At 49.6% G+C, this 18,955-nt stretch overlaps 2 protein-coding genes across 11 annotated transcripts in view; one reads left to right on the top strand and one right to left on the bottom strand.

Annotated features, from left to right (window-relative positions):
• The window catches only part of PFKP (phosphofructokinase, platelet), a 68,704-nt gene extending 58,441 nt beyond the window's left edge, over nucleotides 1–10,263 (top strand). For both annotated transcript variants that reach the window (XM_033209451.1, XM_033209450.1), the window contains exons 17-22: nucleotides 3,312–3,476; nucleotides 5,852–5,913; nucleotides 6,673–6,784; nucleotides 7,973–8,072; nucleotides 9,184–9,286; nucleotides 9,912–10,263. In XM_033209451.1, coding sequence (XP_033065342.1) covers nucleotides 3,312–3,476; nucleotides 5,852–5,913; nucleotides 6,673–6,784; nucleotides 7,973–8,072; nucleotides 9,184–9,286; nucleotides 9,912–10,041 — 672 coding nt within the window. In that variant the 3' untranslated portion in view covers nucleotides 10,042–10,263. The remainder of the gene's footprint in view (nucleotides 1–3,311; nucleotides 3,477–5,851; nucleotides 5,914–6,672; nucleotides 6,785–7,972; nucleotides 8,073–9,183; nucleotides 9,287–9,911) is intronic.
• A 916-nt stretch (nucleotides 10,264–11,179) lies between these two features.
• Nucleotides 11,180–18,955, bottom strand: part of PITRM1 (pitrilysin metallopeptidase 1) — a 38,454-nt gene continuing 30,678 nt past the window's right edge. For all 9 annotated transcript variants that reach the window (XM_033209442.1, XM_033209445.1, XM_033209447.1 and 6 more), the window contains 6 exons: nucleotides 17,818–17,892; nucleotides 16,980–17,092; nucleotides 14,178–14,303; nucleotides 12,358–12,503; nucleotides 11,676–11,778; nucleotides 11,180–11,577 (listed from right to left, as the gene is read on the bottom strand). In XM_033209442.1, the coding sequence (XP_033065333.1) occupies nucleotides 11,484–11,577; nucleotides 11,676–11,778; nucleotides 12,358–12,503; nucleotides 14,178–14,303; nucleotides 16,980–17,092; nucleotides 17,818–17,892 (657 nt within the window). In that variant the 3' untranslated portion in view covers nucleotides 11,180–11,483. The remainder of the gene's footprint in view (nucleotides 11,578–11,675; nucleotides 11,779–12,357; nucleotides 12,504–14,177; nucleotides 14,304–16,979; nucleotides 17,093–17,817; nucleotides 17,893–18,955) is intronic.

Here is an 18,955-nt window from a genome sequence, read left to right as displayed (position 1 = left end):
TTTGCTGCAGGTCCCTTGCTGTAGCAGGGACGGGACCCCACCCCCTGCCGCGTCTGGCCACCGACTTCAGCAGCGGGTCGGCTGCCGTGACGGATACCAGTCATGGGAAGACTGGCCTCCCTGCAGATTCACAGAGCAAGGTGGTTCTCAGAGAAGTCAGTGGCTTTTTTCTACCTTAACGCTGTAGCAAATGCCGTCTTATCTTTTACCACCAATTTATGTTTCTTAACACCACACCCATGGAGCAAAGTGCTGGTGATGTTGGAACTGTAGCCTGGGGCTCTTGCTCCCATGGGACTCCTTGGGGAATTTCCTAGCAGGATCGTGTGTTTGCCCTTGCAGGGAGTTGTGTCTGCCGGGCACATCCCATTGTGTGGCAAGAACGGCTGAGGTCACAGGCTCTGCCTGACGAGTGCCACTCACAGCTGCCGTCCACGTGCCGGGCCTGGGACTCAGCCCTCTGCCAGCCTTCTGTCCACTCGGAAGCCAGGGAGGCGCCTCCGTGAAACACTGCAGGCAGGCAGGGCCACGCTTGGGATCTTCTTCTTGTCAGTGCTACTTTGACTAATTGCCTGAGGCACCGCTGGAGGGACTTGCTATTTTTAGAAGCTAATTCAGGCTTAAGACACCATCTAGGTAATGAGAGAGTTCAGGAAAGCTGTATCTGAGCTCTAGCAGAGGCGGACTCTTCCATCCCAGCTGTCACTGCGTTTACACTCAGAGGAGCACATAGTCAGGGTTGTGGCTCAGGTGTCAGGGCTGCGCTATTCCATGCACCCACAGCGGCAGCCTGGCGGGACCAGAACTCAGACACGCTCAGGCACAAATCAGCCTCTTGGGAGAGCTGCTTGCCTGCAGAATTCTTTTGCCTTTAAGCGGTTGATGTCATTCTTTGAATGAGTGACAGGAATTCCTCACCTCAGGGTGGGCTGCGGGGGAGATTCAGTTGGAAAAATAACCCATGAGGCTTCGTGCCTCTGGGGGTCCTGATGCCCCACCCACATTTTCCTTCCCATGCCCGGGATTCCCTAAGACAAAGGGCAAGTCTTAAATCCTTACGGCATCTTAAGTCTTAGATCGCAATTAGAGAGAGACCCAGTACAGGTGGAACAGTGAAACCCTCAGAATTCTGCACTGGCCCTTCAAGAAGGCAGTTGTGAGCTCTTTGGACCCTTGACGGGTTTCTGTTCTCTGTCCTTCCTAAGCACAAAGACGGAAATTCTTCCCATTGTCTGTTTCTCTCCCCATCTCGGCTTCTACACAATGCAAAGTGGCCCTTTAACTAGAGCCCGTGTTCACTTTTGAATACATCAACCAATTATTTTGGGAGGAAAAGAATCTGCCAAAGAAACGAAGTGTAGTTTGGAATGGTTTAATCAAGCCTGTGTTTATTCAACAAAATGCGCTTTTAAATTTCGTCTGAAGTACTCCAGTGAAAATTTCCCAGTGGGTGTTAAACTCTGGTGCACAGACTCTCATGTGGCTCCCAGTCTCAAGTCCACACCCCCACTTCATGCTTTTACTCTTGGCTGAGTCCCATGGAGGCCGGTTAGGGAATCCTGCAGGATCAGCCCTTGACCAGGACGGACAGACGGATGGCTGGCTGGCTGGCTGGAGAATACTTTGCTTATGTCATTCAGAGACAAGCATTTCTTGAGCGCCTGCTGTCGGGGCTCGGCCGGGTCCTGCTGATGGTGCAGTGGTGTGAGTCCAGCCCACAGTTCCTGCCCTCATGGAATTCGCAGCCTAGTGAGGACTGCAAGTCAAATAGCCAGGAGGTAACTGCAGGGAGGGACACCAGGGTGATTTCTATGAAGAGAGGACATGGGGTGCCCCGAGAGTCCCTGACAGAGGGAACTTTGCCATCCTAGAAACCAGGCGACGTTTTCGTGAGGAAATGACATTTCTCTCTGGGTCAGAGCTGAGGAAGGTGCCTGTGTGTGTCCCGTGGCCGCTGTGACCCTGACCACACACCTGGGGCTGGAAAATAATACTCACTCTCGCACAGCTCTGGAGGGCAGGAGCCATGGGCTGAGGCCACAGTGTTTGCTCCAGGAGAGTCCCTCGTGGCCCATTCAGGTGCCCAGAGCTGCAGGCCTTGCACGCCTTGTTCCCTGGCACCGCCTCCTCCCATATGGGTGTGCAGCATCCTGCTCCAGGGCCTTCAGCCTCTGCACCCCTCATCTGCCGATGCAGGTGGTGGCACTTAGGGCCCACCTGGGTAGTCCTCAGGATTCACCTTTATCACCGCATGAGGGAACATTCCCAGGTTCCAGGTATTAGGACCGGAATTCCTTTGGGAGCTGCTCTCCCTCACACCACTGTGCCTGAATGTGACGCACACAGTGGCCGGCATATCCAGAGGCCCCAGGAGGACCTGGGGTGGCTGGAGCTAGAGCTGGACCTGGTGTCAGAAGCAGGTGGGGCCAGGGATTCCCAAGAAAATCTTGACGTATACTTGAAGTGAGCAAAGGGTTTTGAATGAACCAAGAACTGGATCAGATTTATGTTTTTTATAGATGGGTCTCCAGTCTGTGTGAACAGATTGCAGGGTGCTGGGGTGGGAGCTGAGGCCCAAGCAGAGGCTTTGCAGAGTCCCAGGAGAGGGCGCTGCAGCCCGGAGTGGTGTGTGGGTGGGAAGGCGGCCGATGCATTTCTCTGCTGTTTTTCTCCCCGCTGAGCTTGGTTCCTCGTGGAGGGCGGATGGCAGACATTTCGCTCTGGGACCTGATGCCTATGCATCAGGTGCCTGGGTCTAAGAACCACCGTCTGCCTTTGAGTAGAGTTTCTACATAAGTAACATTCACCAATGGATGGAAGATGGCTACAACTCTAAAATCACAGGGAGCTTTAGCAGAAGAAAATAGAATAGCACAGCTGTTCCCATGGACTAAGCTGGCAGGTGACAGCCCCCTAACTTCTCATCTCACACCTAACGGTGTCTGTGTCCGGTGAAAGCTGCTTCAGCAGGGACAGTCAGAGAGCAGCGTGGAGTGAGCTGGCTTTGTGGGGTCGTCTTTTCAGTCTCCTCCTATGGGGCCTGGGAGAAGGGAGTGGTAGATGGCCAGGCCCCCACCACAGGTCATGGAGCTCACCTCCAGGTGGCTGCCACGGTGGGGCGGGGTGGGGGCATGTTCACACCCATTCCGAGGGCACATCCCGGCTGCTGCACACCCTTCACCTCTGCGATGCTGGGACTGCATGCTCAGGCGCAGTGGGGGGCCTTGCTGCACTCACTCGTCAGGGAGCTCTGGGATGGTGGGTGCACCCTGGCCCTGGGCTGGAGTGATTTATCTCTTCTCTGTGACCAGACCTGTGACCGCATCAAGCAGTCCGCCAGCGGAACCAAGCGGCGCGTGTTCATCATCGAGACCATGGGCGGCTACTGTGGCTACCTGGCCAACATGGGGGGCCTCGCGGCCGGAGCCGATGCTGCATACATTTTCGAAGAGCCCTTCGACATCAGGGATCTGCAGGTATGTGACGGGGCTGGCCTTGGGGGACTGTCCCCTTGGGATCCACTCGGTGCTGCGGAGTGAAACATCGTGTCTAGGGTGGTTTGCTTTTCAAGGGGCATGGAGACAGAGGTGCTACCGAACACGCCACGCTTGATGCCCTTCGCATCGCCCAGGTGCCTCTCCCGAGTGTCAGGTGACGGCGGACGTGCCTGGTTGAGGACATCTTCTAGTCTTGTGTGTGAAACACAAGCTTGTTTTTTTTGATGTAGTCTGTTGTGTAGTTAATGTTTTGTCACTTCTGTCACAAACGATTTGAGTGCCTCCACTGACAGTCACCACCCATGTCTGTGACTGGCTCTGAAGCTTGCTGCAGCTTCTTTTAAATCTTGAGGCCTCTGATGCTGCATCTGCCTCTAAACTGACACAGACACGGCCGTGGTTTCTTGGCATCTGTGGTTCTTTTAGGGAAGGGTGTCGCCGACCCCGGGGTCTGCCCCTGCTTCGATGGCACAGCAGAATCCAGGCCTGGACCCTGCAGTGTTCAAAGTTGCTAAACTCCATGCAGGATGACAGGCCTTGGCAGATAAAATGCAACTTGAACAATTGTCTTTATTTAGTTATATAAATAAATATATGTTATATATGGCTGTGTCACCCAGGCTGGAGTGCAGTGGCGCGATCTCGGCTCACTGCAGCCTCCGACTCCCAGGTTCAAGCCATTCTCCTGCCTCAGCCTCCCGAGTAGTTGGGATTACAGGCGCCCGCCACCATGCCCAACTAATTTTTGTATTTTTAGTAGAGATGGGGTTTCCATGTTGGTCAGGCTGGTCTTGAACTCCTGACCTCGTGATCTGCCCACCTCGGCCTCCCAAAATGTTGGGATTACAGGCGTGAGCCACCGTGCCCGGCACCATTGTCTTTTAAAAAGTTAGGATGTTACTTGTTTCTGAGCCAAATAGATCAAGTAAAAAGGGCCTTGGTGTTGTCGCTAATTATGTGACATGTGAATCACAAATTTCTTCACTGTGTCAAGTTAAATATTTGTGGAGTCATTCACTGCATCGCGATGTTTCTGTCAGCGGTGGGTCCCATAAGATGATAATGGAGCTGCCCTCAAACAGATGTACTGTTTTTTATCGTTTATAAAAAGATTATATATATTAAAATATATATATATTTTTTTTACTGTGCTTTTCTACATCTAGACATGTTTAGATACACATTGCCTGCAGTATTCAACAGTCCCCGCCATTCAGGTTTGTGGCCAGGAACAACAGGTGTGCAGCAGGCCCTGCCTCCTAGGTTTGTGAGAGTTCACTGTAGGATGTTTGCACAAGGCTTAAGTCACCTAGCAATGCATTTCTCCAGAACATATCCCTCTGTTATGTGACTCATGACCATATTTCAGAAATCTGTCCAAAGATCCTGCCTCACCAGCACTCAACATGGCAACGACTTAAGAAGAGAAATTATGATTTTTTGTTACTGTTGTTGAGATGGAGTCTCGCTCTGCCACCCAGGCTGGAGTGCAGTGGCACAATCTCAGCTCACTGCAACTTCAGCCTCCTGGGTTCAAGTGATTCTCCTGCCTCAGCCTCCCAAGTAGGTGGGACTACAGCACCCGCCACCATGTCCGGCTAATTTTTGTACTTTTAGTAGAGGCGGGGTTTCACCATGTTGGCCAGGCTGGTGTCAAACTCTTGACCTCAGGCAATCTACCCGCCTTAGCCTCCTAAAGAGCTGGTATTACAGGCGTGAGCCACTGCGCCCAGCCTCCTACTTTGTGAAATTCTGCCGCCGTGCCCAGTGACAGATTTGATTACATGTAAAAATCTCCATTTTCTTAGGATGAGTCATTAGAGAATTACCTCCCTCTTGTAATCCTCCCGAGATGATCTGAAATAGGATGTCGTTACTCTTTTCTAAGACAATCTTTGCCTTAAGAAATCTGTGTGTGAATCAGAGTCTACAAAATTCTTTGGTCAGACACTGTTCATCAGGCTGTCATAGGAGATTCCATAGAGAGGCCACAGGTCGCTTTTTCCTCTGAGAGCGCCGAGCGAACATCGTCATGAAAATAAATAAGCAGCAATAGAGCCATGAATAGAGCACTAGGCCAGTCACGGAATTATCATCTTCAGAGGGACCCTGTTGATTCCGGAAGGCGTTTCTAGTGGCCACCGTGAGGGCTGCTCACCGTGCCCTGCACTCGGCATTCATCGCTGCAGACGTGCTCTCCCCACCTGGGAGAGGCTCTGAGACCCGAGCCGTGAGAGCTTGCAGCCTCCTTGGCCACGCTCACCACCACGCGTGCTTGGCACTTCCCTCCCTGCAGGGCCTGGCACACAGTAGGTGCTTAGCAGTTTATTGTCTAACAAAATACTCTTTTCCAGTCCAATGTGGAGCACCTGACGGAGAAAATGAAGACCACCATCCAGAGGGGCCTTGTGCTCAGGTGAGTGAGACCAGGGCTGATGTTACGGTCACCGTCACACTGCGGTTCTTAGATTCTGGTCTGTGACTCTGGGCTGGATGAGTGGTAATTTCTTTGCCGCTGGAGTCACTACGCGCTGAGCCGATGCAGAAGAGAGTCGTGGTGCGTTGCTCTAAAGATTTGCCTGCATTTAGACAACTAAAATTTTTGCTTTATAGTCTTACTCTTTTAGATATCTCGCAATCATTTCTCTAATTAGCACCTGATGTTTATGAAGGAAGAAGGAAATACAGTCATCCCTCTTAGCCTCAGGGAATGTGTCCCAAGACTGCAGTGGGTGCCTGAACCTGGGGATAGTACCCGCCCCCTGTATACATGAGGGGATGGGTACTGATAACCATCTGATAACCAAGGCGGCTACTGAGTGACTCAGGGGCAGGAGGCACAGAGCATAGAGACTCAGGGCACAGGGATGATTCACGTTCTGGGTGGGACAGAGCAAGATAGCATGAGATTTCATCACACAGAATGGTGTGCAATTTAAAACATATATTTATTTCTGGAACTTTCCATTTAATATTTGTGGCCCTCAGTTGACCACTTGACCATGGGTAACTGAAACTGTAGAAAGCCAAACCATGAACTGGAGGGACTGGCGTTGATGTAGAATCACCGTAGGTCAGGGGACACGGGAGGCCAGCCTCCCAGGACGTCTCCTCAAGCAGGGAGCCACGTGCCCACTGCACACTAAACAAAGTGGCTCCTTCCCGCTTGTTTCAGAAATGAGAGCTGCAGTGAAAACTACACCACCGACTTCATTTACCAGCTCTATTCGGAAGAGGGCAAAGGCGTGTTTGACTGCAGGAAGAATGTGCTGGGCCACATGCAGCAGGTAGGCCCGAGACTGCATGAGGGGCCCGCAAGGCCACTGTTGCGTGATTTTTAAAGATTAATGTCTTGTTGTTTCAGCCATTTTAGGGGAAAATGTATAAGTAAATTCCAAGATGATAAAAAACATCTTAACTTTTTTTTTTTGAGACAGAGTCTTGCTCTGTTGCCCAGGCTGGAATGCAGTGGCACGATCTTGGCTCACTGCAACCTTCACTTTCCAAGGTTCAAGAGATTCTCCTGCCTCAGCCTTCCGAGTAGATGGGAGTACAGGCACCCACCACCATGCCCAACTAATTTTTGTATTTTCAGTAGAGATGGGGTTTCACCACGTTGTCCAGGCTGGTCTCAAACTCCTGACCTCAGCCTCCCAAAGTGGTGGGATTACAGGCGTGATCCACCGTGCCCAGCCAAAACATCTAAACTTTTAAGTCATGCCAAACATCACCAGCTTTAGGATTCTTTTGTTGGTGAGGTTTGAGTAATGGGGATTTTAAGGGAGCTGTCAGCTTTCATGAAAACAGTGACACCCCCATTACTTGGAAATGCTTATTCAAATTAAATACTTCATCAAGTTAAAAACTGGAGCTTCCTAAGATTTAAAATGGATTATCAGACATGTAATATACTTGACACTTATACCAAATCAGAATGAGCTGCATGCAGGCACATGCATGTCATGAGCTGAGCCTGGGACACAGCAGTCCAGCATTCCTAACTCGCACACACTGCTTCCTCACCGCCTCCTATTCTTTATACTTTTAAACCAGAGCCCGTGAGTTTATTCCAGAGGGCTGATGAATCCCCTGAAATGATGATGAAATAGTAGGCATATGTGTGATTTTGTTAAAGAATCCACAACAGTTATCAGATTCTTAAAGCTGCAACCCATCCCCACCCCAGATGAGTTTATGAAATCCTGATTGAAGATTTTAAAATATTGGAGACTGTTAGTTGACTCGTTCCATTTGTTAAAATCCTCCTCTTACTGGGCAGGGGGAGCACTTGACACTTTTTGCTTAACAGGCTGAGTTCAGGCTACAGGAATCATAGATTTTTTTGTTCTGTTCCAGCTATCCATAAAGACCTGGAAATAAAAACATGAATTCTGTGAAATAGAAATCATCATTTCTATTGAACAGCAAAGTGTTACTGTATAACTGATATTTCATATGACTCTAACCACCAACAGGGTGGGGCACCCTCTCCATTTGATAGAAACTTTGGAACCAAAATCTCTGCCAGAGCTATGGAGTGGATCACTGCGAAACTCAAGGAGGCCCGGGGCAGAGGTAAGGGGTCCAGGGAGGGAGGCCGTCTGCCTTGGTGAAAATACTGTCCTATCAGGGAGAAGTAGGGTGCCGGTTCCTACTTCAGTCCAGAACTGAGCTGCGTGTGATGTTCTGACTCCTGCTGGTCTCTGAGTGTTGCTATTTAACCAACCTTGGATTCCTGGGATAAGGTCAGCTTGGGCATGGGTGACATGTTCTCTTTTATCACTGCTAGATTCAATCTGCAGTTCTTTTGTGCAGGCTTTTTGCTCTGGAGATCCTGAGCGTCGGCCCACAGTTTCCCTCACAGTTTAAGTGGGGCCTTCTATTTTTTGGATGTTTGCTAGGACAAACTCCTTGGAACTCCATCCAGCAAAACTTCCAGTTGGCTGCTGAATGAATTGTTCATGTTTGTAGAACTATGCATGTTTTTCCTTAAATCAGTTTTGTAAGTTACATATTCTAACAAATCTTTAGATAAACTGAAAAGTTTTTAAAAACATGGTATTTTTTAAAATACTCTTGTTAATGGTTCCAACATGGCTGGTCCCCACTCATTCCTGAGTGGCTATTTGTGCCAGCATCTTTCTCACCCCCACCCCCCTCAGCGTTCTTCAGTCATACCAGATGTGTGCTTTTATTAGGGCAAACCATTATCACTGCCAATGTCTGACTTAGAAGAATGACAGTCTACAAAAAACAGTGATGTGAATAGTTCCAATCGGTTTGTCTTTTTGAAGAACTGACTGATTCTACATCGATTTTCTTTTGCTATTTTAGCTATGGATGCTTCTTGCCTCTCTGTGTATTCGTGAGCATCAATTTCTTATTAGTGTTTTGTTGTAATTTAAGCTAATTTCCCTATCCTACTATTTAGTGAAAAATTCTCTCCACTGAGAGAAAAAACAAAAGCTGCTTTCCAGGAAGCCATCAGGGCGATCCCACAAGAGCAGAGCTGCACAAGCCCAGGCCGGGCGCTGGCCACACTGTGCGGCTGTTCTCAGCCTCCCCCGGGCTTCCAGGCCATGTTCAGCATGGTTCCCAGGAATCTCACTTCTCATCTCGCCCCGTGATTCTGCTCCCCCACCTGCCCATGTGACAGGGTGTTAATCTTTCTTTAAATCTTTTATAGGAAAAAAATTTACCACTGATGATTCCGTTTGTGTGCTGGGAATAAGCAAAAGAAACGTTATTTTTCAACCTGTGGCAGAGCTGAAGAAGCAAACGGATTTTGAGTAAGTCGGGGTCTTATTACCTTAGCAAACCCAGCCAGTGTGAGTACAGGACAGGGGAATGGCCACTGCTGTTGCTTTCAGCAACTCATTCAGGGGTTTGAGGAACTAACTTTTCTGAAGCTCAGTTAAAAAATACTAGGTCTTGGCCAGGCTGGTGGCTCATGCCTATAATCCCAGCACTTTGGGAGGCCTAGGTGGGTGGATCACAAGATCAAGAGATCGAGACCAGCCTGGCCCACATGGTGAAACCCTGTCTCTACTAAAAATACAAAAATGAGCTGGGTGTGGTGGCACACACCTGTAGTCCCAGCTACTCAGGAGGCTGAGGCAGGAGAAATCGCTTGAACCCGGAAGGCAGAGGTTGCAGTGAGCTGAGACTGCACCACTGCTCTCCAGCCTGGGGACAGAGCAAGACTCCATCTCAAAACAACAACAAAAAGCCACCACTAGGTGTTTGGGAAGAAGTTTTAGAAATATAAAAACAATGGTTTCATTTGACCCTGAAATTGGCTTTCTCATCTAGTTGATTCAGCCGACCCTACAAACCCCGTGTTTCTGGCAAGACCACTCACTGTGCTGGCCGTGGCATCTCCCAGCCTCACTGCTGTCCCCCTTCCCTCCGCAGGCACAGGATTCCCAAAGAACAGTGGTGGCTTAAGCTGCGGCCCCTCATGAAAATCCTGGCCAAGTACAAGGCCAGCTACGATGTGTCGGACTCAGGCCAGCTAGAGCACGTGCAACCATGGAGCGTCTGACCCAGTCCTGCCTGCATGTGCCTGCAACCTGGACTCACCGTGGACCATCTGTTTTTGTAACATTTAAGTTATTTATCAGCACTTTATGCAAGTATTATTGACATTAATACCTAATCAGCAAGCACCTGTCACCGCCCGTGTGCCCCGCCAGCTCCAGTGCGTGCTGTGGACCGTGTCTCATGCTTTCAGATGTGCGTATTAAACGTTTGCCTACAACTCCAACAGTCCTCGGTTTTAGTTTTTTAAGTAGATTATAAACCTCAATCTATGGGTGGCTACTAAAGGTTTTCTCAGCAGTTTTGTGGGCAAAGATTATAAAAATATTTTTATAGGGATCACTGAACTATGCACAAGTCATAAAAGGAGAACAAAGCCAGTAGTTTACACAGGCCAAGGGGAACGCCATGTTTACTTACCATTACATATTTGCCATGTGTCAGTTTCCATCCACAGCAGCAGGCCAGGACCCTGGGCCTCAACCCCAGGCTCCTGCTCTCCTTAGAAAGTAAAAGAGAACACATCTTACCTACTCGGCCTCTTGATTGCAATCCTAGCTGCATGTTAAAACCACCAAGGTAGGGGTTTGAAAAATCTGATAGCCAGTTTCTCGTCCAGTCTGATCCACGGTCCTCGCTGGGACCTAGGTTGGAACTCTCCAGATGACTCTTGCCAGAGTAGACAGGGGTGCTGGGGTGACAGCCCTGCCGCCCTCACGGGCCCCCCCTCCTGTAGGGACAGCGTTTCTGCCTCTTAGTTCTAGTCTGCAGGAGACCACACTGTGCCTCAGAAACGGGGGTGGAGAGCTGTATTGGGGGAGAGGAGATGCCAGAAACAAGCTGTTTGGGAAATCAGAGTCCAACAGCCAAGAAGAGCTGGCGTGGAGGCTTTCCTTTCTGGCTCTGTAAAGACAAAGCGAGCGCTTACTCACCCCAGCCCACCTGCTTCTCAGGACTGCTTCCATCCAGCCGCCCCGCTGAACTGCCGTCTGTTAGGAGGACGTTCCCACAGGGCCTCGGTGTGATCGAGTTTCATGAGTCAGCACAGGCAGACGTGGGACACCTTTGTGAATCTTTTCATTTTACTTCTGTTGTTTAGTAAAGGCCCTAAATGCTACTTAAAATAATGACTCCAGCAGAGGTTAAGTCAGAGTTGCCCTTTATTTTTAGATTCTTAAATAAATATTCTAGAACTAATGAGGTAAAACAAGCCTTTCTGTCAGTAGAAAGTGAAAATTCTACGTGGTGCATCTTTGGCATTTCATGCATGACTATTTCAATGAACATCTTCCTGGTCACTCTTAAGATTGACTTGCCAGTCAGTGGCAACACCTTAAGAATGACACAATATTCTTGGAAAAAGCAGTAGCATTTCTGACTTTTCATATTCAGCTCAGAGGCCGATTTTCTCAGGGGCTCCTGCACAGTCGGGGGCACCAGGGCCGCTCATCTGATGATCCAGGATGGGTCCTTGGCGATTTTGGGGTTCTCGGGTCCGAGTATGGCCAGGCCATGCGTGCTCTTCCCAGTGCCCAGGTACCTGAGAGGAAGGCAGGCGAGGTCAGCGAGGACTGGCTTCTGCGTCAGTGCCGTTAAGGCCTCCAATCCCAGACGCTGTCTCCCCCGCTCCCCACTTACCTATCGCTCACGGCCAGGAGCTTGTCGTGGCTGACGGCGAAGAGCTGCTCCCTGTGGGCCTGCTTCATCTCATCCGAGAGGCCATACAAAAAGTGGTCCATTCCTAGAAGACAAACCATAGGCACAGTGGAGCCGCCGCCCAGGAGCTCGCAGTGGGCTGTGCACTCGTGTCCCGGAGGGGACAGGTGCATCTCACTGTTACTTCACGTACGTGTTTCAACCACAGGGACGTGTCTAACAGCCCAGAGATCACACCCTGACCTCCAGCTCCCACGAGCCACGCTGACTCCTACCCAAGGCCTGCTTCTGCAGCGTGGACGCAGTCAGGGCCGCGTGAGGCTGATAATGCTGTGAGCAAAAGTGGCTCTACAGAGTAACGTGGCCAGGCCAGGTCCATGCCCACGTCGTCCTTCCACCCTAATGAGCCCAGACACTGCCGTGGGTTGGCCCCACTGGGCCTCAGGTCAGCAAAACTGAAATGACAGGATGCACTCTTCTCGCCCGGATGTCGGGAAGCGTGTTTCCAAGGCCAATGTTTAGGGTGTCAGATGTGGAAATCGTATCACAGGCAAGGATGGAGGCGCCAGAAGCTGGTGCTCCTGCCTGTGCACGAGAACTCAGACAACAGCAACATCATCTGTGAGGCTGTGGACTGAGATTCTCACTGTTATACTCACAATACCTTTGTCTGAAGGAGCGACAGGAGCATCTACGGTTGAGAAGACAGAAAGTTTGGCTTCGTCGATATCTTGCTGCGTGAATTTTCCAGACTTTGCCCAGTCAACAGCCTTCCCAAAAGATTGGAGCGTCTCTATTGTATTTGGGTCCCTAGGAAACCCAGAGAAATAAATAGGCAAGCATTTTACCAATGGACAAGTTTATGACAAACCTGTGACTTAACAGTTCAACATCTTCTATGGGTAAACAGCTCTATTTTACACCTGATCTAGTCCAAACAGCCCACTGACAAATTGCTCAATTACTCTCAGTGGAAATTTAAATCCCACCACATAAGACTTTCAACACGTTCTCCCTCTCAAACAAGGTCTGTCTGCATAATGTCCTCCCCAGATTATTTAAATACACCTGTCTGTGACCTCATCAGGAGAGGAAAGATGTGGAGGGTGGGGACAGGTCAAGATGACAAGGAAATTACAGAAGACTCATGTGGAAAAATTAAGCAAACAAAGGTTTTCCTTTAATCTCCCTTAAGGACACACCCAGGGTAGTAAAGGAATCTGCCTGAGGGGCCGATCCAGACTTCCCTTTGTGTAAATGGAAAGAGCCCAGCCCTCCCTTCACCCTGACTCAGAGCTGCAGAGGGGCTGTGAGCTGCTTCCCCATCCTTGTCTAGAAGAGTGGCTTCCAGCACAGCAAGCGGGGAGAACTAGGCAGGGTGGCAACGGCTACCGACTTCTCTACCTACATGCCTGCCTGCCTGCCTGCCTGCCTGCCTGCCTGCCTGCCTACCTACCTACCTACCTACCTACCTACCTAATCTATCTCTGCATCCACGAGACAGGGTCTCACTCTGTCGCCCAGGTTGGCGTGCGGTGGCGCAATCTGCTCACTGCAGCTTCAACCTCCCTAGGCTCAAGGGATCCTCCCGCCTTAGCCTCCTGTAGCTAGGACCACAGGCACTTGCCACCACGCCTGGCCAGCTCCTTCTTAAAAAGTGTTATAATACATGTTCTCTTGGGCAGCAAAGCTATAGACAATTAAGAATTCATTGTTTTAGAGTAACAGTGTTATGTTTATGAAAGCTAACAGAACTGCATCCACATCAGGCACCTCCAACTGAAATGAGCTAAGAATGCTCTCAGGCTGTATCTCAGCCCCTCACCTGGGGCCTGTGTTCCAGGACCCCCAGAACAGGGTTGCAACCTCAGACAGCCACTATGGATACTGTGTTTTTTTCCTATGCCTATGAAAAAGTTTATAGATTAGGTGCAGCAAGATATTAACAAAATACAACAATTATACTGTAATAAAAGTTATGCTAAGTAAAACAAGGGTTCTGTGAACAGAAGCTCTTGGATACCCACAGTGTATGTGATGACCTAGACGGCTACTGAGTGACCAACAGGCAGGTAGCGTAGACAGCGTCAGCTTTCATCCCACTGCTTAGAAGAATGGTGTACAATTTAAAACTTAGGAAGTGTTTATGCCTGGAACTTTCCATTTAATATTTTCAGACCGAGGGTGACTGTGGGTAGTAAACCGTGGAAAGCAAAACCATGGATGGAGGCACTACCGTGTTCTGCCAAAATATGCTGGCCTAAGCCAGGGTTTACTGAAGGTAGAATGCTTCCCGTTTAGGCTGCTGGCCCCAATCCTTGCACCAGAAAGGACATTGCTGGGTGTGGCTAAGTGCTCGAGAAGTGAAAAGTAGCACACAGTTGTCTAAAGTTCACTGCAGTAGAAGAAAATGACACTGATAATCATGAGTAGGGGACTAAAACACCGTGTGCGTCCCAATGTGTGAACTAGAGCAAATCTCACCTGTAAGAGTAAAGAGTGAAAACCCCACTGTGGCTGAGTTTTGCGCCTCCACCATAAGCGCCACCTTTTTCTCGAATTTCTGTATGCAGGAATTTAGCAGTCATCAAACGTGCAAGGATTTTAAGACTGAAATGAATGATGAAAAAATGCAAGTTATAAACACCATGGCTGATAAAAAGCATAGACAATGAAGTAATTATTGGATTACGTGAAAATGAAAATAAAATCAAGTTGTACAATAATGCCACATAAATTATGGTCCCATTTTTTTGGTCTTGTTTTTTAAGAGATGGGGTACTGCTCTGTCGCCAGGCTGGAGTGCATAAGTGCAATCGCAGCTCACTGCAGCCTTGAACTCCTGGGCTCAAGGGATCCTCCCACCACAGACTCCTGAGTAGCTGAGCCTACAGATGTGTGCCACCACGCCTATTTTTACAGTTTTTGTAGAGGCAGGGTCTAGTTTTGTTGCCCAGGCTGGTCTTAAACACCTGGCTTCAAGGGATCCTCCTGCCTTCAAAGTGCTGGGCTTACAGGCATGAGATTTTCTTTTTAATTAACAAAAACTAAAAAGCACAAGGAAGCACAATTTTCAAGCAGTTGGCTTGGATTACAGGGTTGAAGGGAGTGGTGGTGGGGAAGGAATCTAACACTTCCAGCACCGCACTGCTTAACTTGTTCCAATGCATATGTGGCATTTTTAAAATCTGGTGAAGTAGAAAGAGGTTATTTCTATTGTAAAGGCAAATGTGCAAATGAACATTTATTTAAATGTCTCACATCAGAATATGGAAAAAAAAAGGAAACTGAAGTCAAACTCTTTGAGTTTTATAGGAATCCCTTAAGAAAACACACTCTCCGATAAAGCACATTTCTAGGAACGGGGCTGATCTCCTCTGCCTTCCACTGCGAATGGTGACATCACATTCTAGATGATTCTAGAACACATCCACCTCCGACAGAAGGCAGGGCAGACAATGATGGTAGTGTCTGCAGCAAAGACACAGGCTCCTTAAAGACGCCCATGGCGAGATCAGCCCCAGGTCACCACTTCCACAGATCTGCCATTTTCTAAAGCAGATGAAGGGAGTCAAATAGGCCAGGTGGGAAATCAAGGAAGGAGTGGGCGTGTTCCCAGGGGCTGTGCTGGGAGAAGTCACGACCATCTCGTGTGGGCCTCCAGGAGAAACCCAGCGCCACCCGGGTGGCTGGGGCGCCGTCAGTTGGGACCAGGGAGGTTGGAGCCAGACCCTGGGGGACGGAGCCTCTACAAGCACCAGCAGGGATGGCGTTCCATCCATCCATGCATCCTCCGTCTTCAGAAATTTCTATTACTTGTATATTTAAAACACATGCTCACTGTTGAAAGATTATAAAATACGAAAAACAAGGAATAAAAGATCTAGAATCCCCCTGGCCCAGGGGGAACCTCCACATTTTTAGTGTTTTCTGTCTACATTTTCCTATTGGATGGTGGAAACAGACACCACTCTTCTGCTGGCACAGCAGACAGATCTGTTTATCTTCTACAAATATGGAAATAAATGAACAAAAGAGCTGACCACATACCTCTTTTCTACAGAGGAGCTCTTTCTGGGCCCCCACTGCAGCCCCACATTTCCTCCCGCCTGGCTACACACCTCCCCATCTGTGGCCCTGCTGTGACACATGTGCACCCTAGAGGCCTGGCTCCTTCTAGATTGCCCAGGCCTAAGCCTGCCTTCCCCTCTCTACCACTCGGGTGGCTGAGGCGCCATCATTTGGGACCAGCGAGGTTGGAGCCAGACCCTGGGGGTCTCCTCCTTGGTTTAGTCCCTCATGGGGGTAGCTGCCTGGGACAAGGATACAGGAAGTGAATTTCCAGGATATAACATGTTTGCACAGATCTGTGTCATCCACACCCAACTGATGGGTCCCCAAAGGTGCATGTCTGTGGGTCTGTCCGCCTGGTCTGGCCAGTTTCCGCTGATGGGATGAACGCAGCTGAGGGGCAGCCACACTTCAGAAGAAGGGGCTGGAAGGCCAGTCCGTAGGCAGCAAACTCCCTCACTCCATGCCACTTTGACCCTCACTCTCGGCCTGACCTCACTCTCAGCCTGACCTCACTCTCGGCTGTGGCTTCGGCCGCTCAACCCAGGGCCTCCTTCCCTGAGCTTCTGACTTGTGTGAGGAGACAGGGGAGGCAAACTCCTCAGAGGGACTGTGAGGCGGCCTCCGGCCCTGCCATGTGCAGGGCTCTGCAGGACCACTTGGTTTCTCCCCACCGCCCTGTCCCTCTGTGGCCCCGGGTCAGGCCCTACCCACCCACCCACCCACCCACAGTCTGGCTCATGAGGTTCTCCTGCAGCCCCCATGGCTGCCTGGGTCACCTCCCACTCTCCCTTGTGGCTTCGTGTCTTGATCTGCCTTTGCTGTCGTTCCATGCATCTGTCCTCACGAAGGCTTAATCTACCATGTTTATCAGAGGTCTCAGCCTAAATTCATTCAATTTTTACCTACAGATAAGATGAGTACATGGGGCATTTTGAAAGGAGTCTGCGTTTAGGGTCATAGATATCTGTTTTGTTTATAGGACTCAATAATAGAAATTGTTTACAAAAATGACTGGCTCTAAGGCTGGGCCTTTGTTCATAAAGACTCTGCTGTTTAAAGAGGGCCGCTCATAGACTCACACAGCCCCAGGTCTAACACTCAGAGTCAGCGCAGACTTTTCCTGTGCTAAAACATGCCCTGTGAACTCGAACAGGCTTGACAAGCTGCTTCCGTAAGGCTCAGGCCTGAGAGGTCCGACCTCCACCCTCCTACCTGGCATGATCTGGGTCCGTGTAGGGGACAGTTCGGATGCATTCGCCCACATAATTCACTGGGAAGGGCATCAGGAAGTGAGTCTTCATCTGCCAGGGCTTGAAGGTGGGTTCCTGAGGGACAACGTGTGGTCAGAGGCGGCCGTGCTGCCATGCACCACCCATGATGCTGGGACTGGACCCATCTCAGGGGTCCCATCTCCATGACAGTCTGCAGCCAAGTGCTGGGACGCAAGAGCAAGGCACTGCAGTTACGTCGCTCCACACTATTTCTCACTGTAAAACTGACATGAAGTCTTCCAATCTTAACGTGATGCTTTAAAGTATACTGTTCAATTAAAAATATTTCATTCTACACCACTTATAGTTATATATTTATGTTTCATATCATATTATACCACAGGAATACGTTAAATCACTCTACTCCACAAGGAACCAAACCAAACAGCATCAGCACCAGGCTGAGTGGGGGAAAGGATCTGTCAGGCTGCCCCACTGGAGTCGACTTGGCTCAGGAGCTATGTTCAAAGGAGGGTGAGTTGCCCAGGAGGAGACCGCCCGGAGCAGTAGCCCTCTTCCTGGGCACAGGGAAGACGCACCCCGTACCAGGGCCCGCACCTCTTTGGCACAGGAGGACACACTCCCACCAGGGCCTTCACTCAGCACTGTCTCAGAAAAGGCTCAGGATGGCACTGACAAAGGATGCACTGAACTCGCAAGTCTGGGGACACGCCAGCCCCACGGACAGGCGGACGGAGGAACGTTCACCATCAGCGGCAGACACAGCCGTGGAGGGAAGCGCCCACCTGCTGGGAACCCAGATCGGCTGTGCTTCTTACCATGACCAGCTTCCTAATGATCTGGGAGCCGTGGAGAACGTGGGCATCTCCACCAGAGCTGCTGGGCACAGGTTTCTGAAAATCAAGTTTCCAAGAGAAAAGACAAAAATTCAGAACTCACTTGAAATATATAAGAAGGAACAGAGTTTATAAAATTCACAGAGCTAATAACAAGTGTTAGGGCAGACTTGTTTAAGTGTTTTAAATAATAAACGCTTAAAAAAAAAGGATAGGAAGGCCGGGCGCGGTGGCTCAAGCCTGTAATCCCAGCACTTTGGGAGGCCGAGACAGGCGGATCACGAGGTCAGGAGATCGAGACCATCCTGGCTAACACGGTGAAACCCCGTCTCTACTAAAAAGAATACAAAAAACTAGCCGGGCGAGGTAGCGGGCGCCTGTAGTCCCAGCTACTCGGGAGGCTGAGGCAGGAGAATGGCGTAAACCCGGGAGGCGGAGCTTGCAGTGAGCTGAGATCCGGCCACTGCACTCCAGCCTGGGTGGCAGAGCGAGACTCCGTCTCAAAAAAAAACAAAAAAAAAAAAAATAAAAAAAAATAAAAATAAAAAAAAAAAATAAAAAAAAAAAAAAAAAAAAAGGATAGGAAATAAAAATAGGCTGGGCACAGTGGCTCATGCCTAGAATGCCAGCACTTTGGAGGCTGAGGTGGGAGAACTGCTTGAGTCCAGGAGTTTGAGACCAGCCTGGGCAATGTAGTAAGCCCCCATCTCAACAAAAAATTTTAAAAATTCGCTGGGCACAGTGGTGCACACCTATATAGCCCCAGCCACTTGGGAGGCTGAGACTGGAGGATCACTTGAGCCCAGGTCACGGCTGCAGCTAGTTGTAATGGCACCACTGCACTCCAGCCTGGGTGCCAGAGTGAGACCCTGTCTCAAAATAACAAAAACTAAAAAAAGAAAGTGAATAAAAGAAATTAAGAAAATTTAAAATAAATTTTCAGACATTCAAAAGGTAGCCTTGTTACACAGTACAATGAAAATATTTTAAGCTTTCTTTCTGCACTTTCTCGTCATTAATCTGTGAAATCAAGAGGACACATAAAGTGAAAGCGCTGCAGGCAGAGAGGCCTGGAGCAGCAGGAGGCCACCTCCCATGGGCTTCACTCCCAGAGGCCAAC

Source organism: Trachypithecus francoisi, unplaced genomic scaffold, assembly GCF_009764315.1.
Source record: "Trachypithecus francoisi isolate TF-2019V2 unplaced genomic scaffold, Tfra_2.0 Lachesis_group9, whole genome shotgun sequence".
NCBI classification, from domain to species: Eukaryota; Metazoa; Chordata; class Mammalia; order Primates; family Cercopithecidae; genus Trachypithecus; species Trachypithecus francoisi.
This window is presented reverse-complemented; position numbering and strand designations above follow the sequence as displayed.